Source organism: Bufo gargarizans, chromosome 4 (genome assembly GCF_014858855.1).
Source record: "Bufo gargarizans isolate SCDJY-AF-19 chromosome 4, ASM1485885v1, whole genome shotgun sequence".
In the NCBI taxonomy this organism is placed as follows: domain Eukaryota; kingdom Metazoa; phylum Chordata; class Amphibia; order Anura; family Bufonidae; genus Bufo; species Bufo gargarizans.
The window spans coordinates 110250171-110256845 of record NC_058083.1 but is presented as its reverse complement, the minus strand read 5'-3'; the positions used below and the strand labels follow the sequence as shown (position 1 = coordinate 110256845).

At 47.9% G+C, this 6675-nt stretch overlaps 1 protein-coding gene across 1 annotated transcript; it reads right to left on the bottom strand.

The window, feature by feature from the left end:
* Positions 1-423: 423 nt before the first annotated feature.
* Positions 424-4210, bottom strand: LOC122935259 (protein ANTAGONIST OF LIKE HETEROCHROMATIN PROTEIN 1-like). The gene is made up of 4 exons (XM_044291020.1): positions 3907-4210; positions 3705-3806; positions 1976-2229; positions 424-539 (listed from the first exon to the last, which is right to left on the bottom strand). Exons 1-4 carry the CDS (start codon positions 4113-4115, stop codon positions 424-426), a joined length of 681 nt encoding a protein of 226 aa, XP_044146955.1. The 5' UTR covers positions 4116-4210.
* Positions 4211-6675: the final 2465 nt, after the last annotated feature.

Genomic DNA, 6675 nt, shown 5'->3' with positions numbered 1-6675 from the left:
TCAGCTGCACTCTCTATGGCCAGTTCTGGAAGGTATCAGCCTGTTCCATGGGAAAACCCTCCCGATACACAGGCTTGCCCACCAAGTCTGGGAAGCAGCCAAGTTAAAACACTACACTGATATTCCGGACTTAATACCCTTGTGGGATAATCCTATGTTCCAGCATCTTATTGGGCATGAGGGAGCTCCGATGTGGAAGGAACATGGAATCCTGACACTAGGAGATTTATACGAGGGGGGTTCCTTGAGATCCTACTCTCAGATTCAGGAAAAATTTGGTACCCCACGACACATGTTTTTCAGATATTTACAGATTAGACATGCCCTATCTGCACAGTTTGGCAAGGGATCTAAACGGATTTCTAATTACCCCCTGATTGGAGTGCTATCCACACAAGGCCCTAGAGGTCTAATATCGGCTATCTACACGCACCTCATAACCACGAAGATGGATATACCCCCTCTGACTGTTGGGGATAAATGGAGAGGTTGCATCCCGTCTCTTTCTGGAACGGAGTGGGGCGAGGCGCTAGCGGCTCCTACAAGAGTATCCCCATCAGTCAATAATAAGATGATACAATTACACATTTTGCATAGAAGCTATCTTACTCCTAGTAGATTGTTTAAAATGGGTAGGTCTGAGAGTGATAGTTGTCTAAGATGTCACCAAGCTGGTGCCAACTTCTGGCACATGATGTGGGGCTGTAGACTCATTCAAAACTTCTGGAAAGATGTGACGTCTTTACTGTCGGATCTAGTACCGGGACGGGTCCCACTTTGCCCCAAGATGTGCTTGTTAGGAATCATAGACGAGGAACAATGGTCTCACCATCATAGGATATTTCTGGAGGAAACCTTATTTTTGGCCAGGAAGGCTATAGCCCTTCGGTGGATGGCTGATAGAATGACTAATGTCAACCATTGGAAACGAGTGGTAAATCAGGTTATCCCATTGGAGAAAGTAGTATATATTCATAGGGGATGCCCCCAGAAATTTGAGAAAGTCTGGGGGGAATGGTGCGCATCCGCAGATACGCTGAGCTCCTGATGAGATTGAGTGTGCTTATGCAGTGAATGAAGGGGAACGTGAGGTGCTTCTATAGTAAATATCCACCTGGGATAGTATTCCTGTCACGGTGGGCTGGAGATTTGGATATGAATCCTTGCCGATGCCTGTAGGAGGGCGTGCTGCGCTCCTGGGAAATTGTACTTTTTGAAATGAATAATGTACCACAGAATGTTTTGTATTGTTTTACTTTATTTCTGTTTTGTTTTTATACCAATATGTGCATTGACGCTATGCTCTTTGTCTATTGAGTTCATTGATATGCTGAAATGTCATGTACTTTAACGATGCACATTTATACTCCAATAAAACGAGTTTAAAAAAAATAAAAATAAGCCGCAAAGTGGTCCCGAATGGCCGCAGCATGTGTGGTCCCACGCACACCTCTGCGATTCTGGCTCTCCATGGAATGGCTCAACGAATCATCAAAATTGAAGCCATCCCTTTCTCGGACAAAATTGTGAAGAGCACGTGCTGCCTTCACAACCGAGATGGCGGTCTCCAATTTCAAATTTATGGGAGAGTGCAGAACTCGCCATTTGTTGGCTAAGATGCCAAATGCACATTCCACCACCCTGCGTGCTCTGGTCAGGCGATAGTTAAAAACACGCCGCTTAATGCATAAATTACGGGAGGAGTATGGCCTCATAAGGTGCTCACCTAGACCAAATGCCTCGTCACCCACAAAAACAAAAGGCATAGAGGGATAACTGGTGCCAGGCAGTGTGGTGTTTCCGGGAAGGTCAAGGCCATTACTACTGAGCAATTGACCAAACTCAGAATGGCCAAAAACAGCAGAGTCCGAGCTGCTGCCATAGGACCCCACATCGATATAACGAAAAGAATAGTTGGCATCACATACCGCAAAAAGAACAAACGAAAAGTATTTTTTATAATTAAAAAACTGACTGCTACTCCTCATTGGCTTCAGAACACGGATGTGTTTTCCATCAATTGCTCCGACACAGTTCGGGAAATTGCAGGTATTTTGAAAAGTATCCGCTATTTTCATCCACTCCTCCTTGTTTGGTTGGCCCATCACAACAGCATGAAGGACCTGCCAAATGGTGCTGCAGGTTTCCCTCACAATCACACTGGCTGTGGATTTCCCGATCTGGAAGGCGTAGTGCAGACTGGTCAACGATTGGCCTGTAGCTAAATAGCTGTAAAAAATGAGTGTAAAGCAAAAAATACAATTAAAGGATGTAATTTTATTTGTATTATAGTAAACATCCTAAAAAGCAAGTGGAAGAGCCTCAAAGATGCCTTCATTCGTCATCGGCGCAAAGAGAAGGAACAGAGGAGTGGAGCTTCGCCAAGTGCACGGTCCAGCTATGTCCATGCGGAGGAAATGGCCTTTCTAATCCCATGCACTGAAATGCGTAGGTGAGTCCAGGGCATACACATGCAGGAGAGGGTGTGGTATGACATGCATTCACTTTCATATCTTGCGCATACTTATGTATATTTTCATGTTCACAGCACCGATAGTAGCTGGTCGAAAAGACAACAGCAGGAGGAGGAAGAGGAGGACGTCACCAGGGACAGTGAGGCCTGTGCATCTACGGGGCCACTAAGTCCACCTCCACCCGATCCCACCCCTACATTCCAAACACCCTCACAGCCTGCACCACCTGTCGTGGATCCCGAAAACATTCAGACTCACCGTCCAAAACGGAAAAGATCCGATCGCCAGGAGGACCGCCTAATTGCATGCCTGGATGCACTTGCGCATCCTGCACCCAAACTCACTAGTGATGCCCATTTCTTACTGAGTTTGGAGGCTAGAATGCTGCTAGTTCCCCCAAGTCGCAATACTGAAGCGAGGGAAACCTTAACAAGGGCCCTAGACAGCTTCATTCCACATGATGACATCACACAGCCCAACAATGCACCACAACATCCACCACCACATCCACCACAATATCCACGACAATATCCACCACAACATCCACCACCACATCCACCACAATATCCACCACAATATCCACCACAACATCCACCACAATATCCACCACCCACTCACACATACACATCACAAACATACCCACAAACTAACATACCACACCCTCACGACACGTGGCACACACAACCACAATCATCATACAGCTATGCCTCCACTAGCATGGGCACCAACACCTCCACCACCACTCAAATGCAACCTGGCCAGCAATCAGGCGGAATGAGAGAGCCCATGCGGGATAACGAGCCACAATACCAAAACCTGTGAGAAGTGGCATACTTAATTTGGTGCATCAGGGGTGTTGTTCCTTCATTGTTAAGATCGGTACATTACCGATTAATTTTTATTTAAAATTTACAAAAGTTCTGTTGATTGTGTTAAACCCAGTTTGCAAATTGTTTGAGGAACTGTAAGATGTGATTACTTTTCTAAAATATAAAAACTTTTGCAAACATTTTTGAACTCTTATTTAGAACAGATTGTTTGCTAAGGAAAAATGTGGGGAAACTATGTATGGTATCTATATGCAAAATGTAAAAAGCATACACATACAATCCCCCCCTCAAAAACACTTGAAACATCACAACCACAAGTAAAAAATAACTAAGCCCACACTAATATACAGTCAACACACAATGCAAATGCTTTATTAGGCCACAATTACAGTCTAATTACCGCAAAGTTATGATCAGTCTTTCCGCTGGTGGAATACTGTCCCGCATGAATGTGTCCTGACGTTGTAAATGGGTGCCCAACAACCCCAGGAGCTCATCAAAGCTGTTGCAAACGAAAATGGTGAGGGTTAACAATAGCAAATTAAAAAATGGTACCTTCACAATTGTAACCCCACTCATAGAACTATTGTATTTGTACTAACCTGGTGATGGACATCCGCGTGTATGCCCAAAATTTGTCTTCATGGGCCCGGAGGGTCTCGTACAGTGCCCAGAACTGTCCCCTTTCCTGTCGGTTGGCAATGACAGGATGGACCCAGAAGCGTCGCCTGCTCTCTCTCCTACGCCTCAAACGTAGGAGAAGGATTGCAGACACAATAGCCGCAAATGGTCGCCTTCTGGAGTATTCCATGGTCGCAAACAATCCAATACACTCTCTCCAAACACATGAAATTGATCACCTCCATTGCACTATCATTAGACACCTTTCATATAGACGGGCCTGTTTTTTCATTGGACAGCAATACTGTCAATCACACAAACGCGCGTTCGACGCGCGTTTACTAAGGACAAAAACGCGCAACAAAAACGCGCAGAAAACGTGCATGTTGTCGCGCATAAAACGCGCATATCCAAAACGCTTAGGTCTGAACCCAGCCTTAGAGGGACAAAACATGAGTGGCATCAAACTATAAGGTAAGTAAGGCACACATTTGGCATAACATGTCTTCAGTAAACCCCCTGCAAACAACGGAGAAAACCTTGACAGGTGATAACATCTAAAGGTTGCAGTGAGTGTAGGCCATTGAGTATGGGAGGTTTAAGTCCCGAAGACGTCTCTTTATCACTGTGAACGTCGCTCTGCGCTTCTGAAGCTCTGCTGAGAAATCCGGGAAGAGCATGATATTTGCATTTTCAAAGCGAAGCTCTTGCTTGTGACGGGCCAGCTGTAGAATGAGGTCTCGATCTGCAGATGTCAGTAGTCGCGCCAATAATGGCCGCTGTGGTGCTCCAGGAGGCATCGGTTTGACCAGTACCCGGTGCACCCTCTCAACAATAAAGGCAGAAGAGAAGGCGGCATCAGGGAAAGTGGCTCACAGCTATGTTGACGCTAAATCACACAGGTTATTACCCTCTGCACGCTCAGGAAGTCCCACTATATGCAGGTTGTTGCGACGTGTGCAATTTTCGTAGTCGTCGCACTTTTGCTGCCAATAATCCACTTTCTTTTCCAAATCAGCCAAGCGAGCTGGTAATGGGTTCAGTTGGTCTTCCACCGTAGACACACGGTTTTCCACCTCCGCAATACGTTCACGCATGTTTTGCATGTCGTGTCTTAGGAGACCGATATCTATCTTTACCTCCTCCATCTTCCCTGAAAGAGAGGAGTGGCAGGTAGCTATCGCCTGGAGTAGTTAATCGGTCACCTGTTTAAGGGAAGGTTCAGCCCTGGGGCCAGCGCCATCTTGGGAATCAGACCGGGCAAACTCTCTGAGCTTTTCAGCCGCGGACAGCGCCTTGTTACGTGCCATCCCGGTTCTGCGGGAACGTCCCAGTCTTCTCTCCTCCGTGGATGATATGATTGCGGTTGGTAAGTTCAGGATAACTGCAAAGTTAGGGCTCAGCTAGACACGTCCGTCCATCTTGCGCTCAGGCCTTGATCCCATATATATATATTTGTGGGAGGAGCTGCTAGAGCCAGGATAGGCATGCCTATGGACCGTCCCTATCCGACTGGCTGGAGTGTGCCCGATGCCAGTGACGAGGTAAGGCCTGAATAAGTGGGCCACCCAAGAGGAAGGTATTTAAGAATGGGATGGGAGGGAGGGCAAGAAGCCGGGCGCCCTTCTGCTTGTGGGAGGGGGTTTAAATGGGGTAAGCGCGCCCCTCCCACAAATACAGGCTGCAAGCAGCCTTCAATACTTGTGGGAGGAGCTGCTAGAGCCAGGATAGGCATGCCTATGGACCGTCCCTATCCGACTGGCTGGAGTGTGCCCGATGCCAGTGACGAGGTAAGGCCTGAATAAGTGGGCAAGAGAAATCGGCAAGTTGCAGGGTATGAAGTATTTATTGAAGTATTGTGCGGCCTATAATGCCAAGGAACAGAAGGCTCGGGATACTTCCGCCCGTGGATTTGGGATGTACCTTGAAAAGCAGGATGATCTCCACCGACCCATCTTACGGATGATGTGCGCTGGTACCTGGTGACTGGATGCTGCCGACGCCGCCCCTATTCGAAATGAGTGCTCGGATATTGCGCTAGGGTTGTAACCCAAACCTGCGGCCAGGGTGCGGATATTGGAGATGAACATGGTGGAAGACAGGGGCTTCCCGTTAACTGGGAGTAACAGGCCGTCCAAAGCTGGAGATTGAAGGGATGCCAGGAGCTCCTGGAGCACCTTGATAGGACACAAACAGTTAGACGTAGGGTAAAATTCCACCTCCGTGGGGGGACCGGTTTGACTGGTCTTGGAGAACGGAATGGACAAGACAAAGTGGTCGGAGTGCCATGCGAGATGCCGTCTTAGCAGGGTTGTTCGGGAGATGGTGTTGCAGGTGAATTCCCCGGGCCTGAGGAACCCATAGAACCCGAGATACATGGCTGCCTTCGTAACGATGCTTGCAAATTGGCCAAAAGGAAGCCCATCCAGGGCTATGGATAACCTGCGGAAAAGCTCACCTGAGACCGGCTGCCTGCGCACCTGGACTGCCGTGCTGACCTTCTGAACGCCCCTGAGGGTGGCTTTGATGGCCTGATTTGAAAAGATGGATCTGGCAGAGGGGTCGCTGAGCATCCGGTGGTGCTGGATGCCTGCCAAATACAGCCTGATGGTATTGTATGAGAGGTGGCGGTGGGAGTGGCAATGGGCTATGAATGCCATGATGAAAGTGACCTCGTCTACGTTCCCCTGCGGGTGAGTGTCAGCAAAGCGTCTAAACATGCTGAACCCGGTATCATAATTCCTGGCGGT

Bases quoted from the DNA above. Each gene is read 5' to 3' on its own strand.
- LOC122935259 (XM_044291020.1), bottom strand. From the start codon at position 4,115: ATGGAATACTCCAGAAGGCGACCATTTGCGGCTATTGTGTCTGCAATC. The intron at 3,807-3,906 runs GTTAGTACAAAT...CGTTTGCAACAG, and splicing joins ACGCGGATGTCCATCACCAG to CTTTGATGAGCTCCTGGGGT. The intron at 2,230-3,704 runs GTAATTAGACTG...CATTTTTTACAG, and splicing joins AGACTGATCATAACTTTGCG to CTATTTAGCTACAGGCCAAT.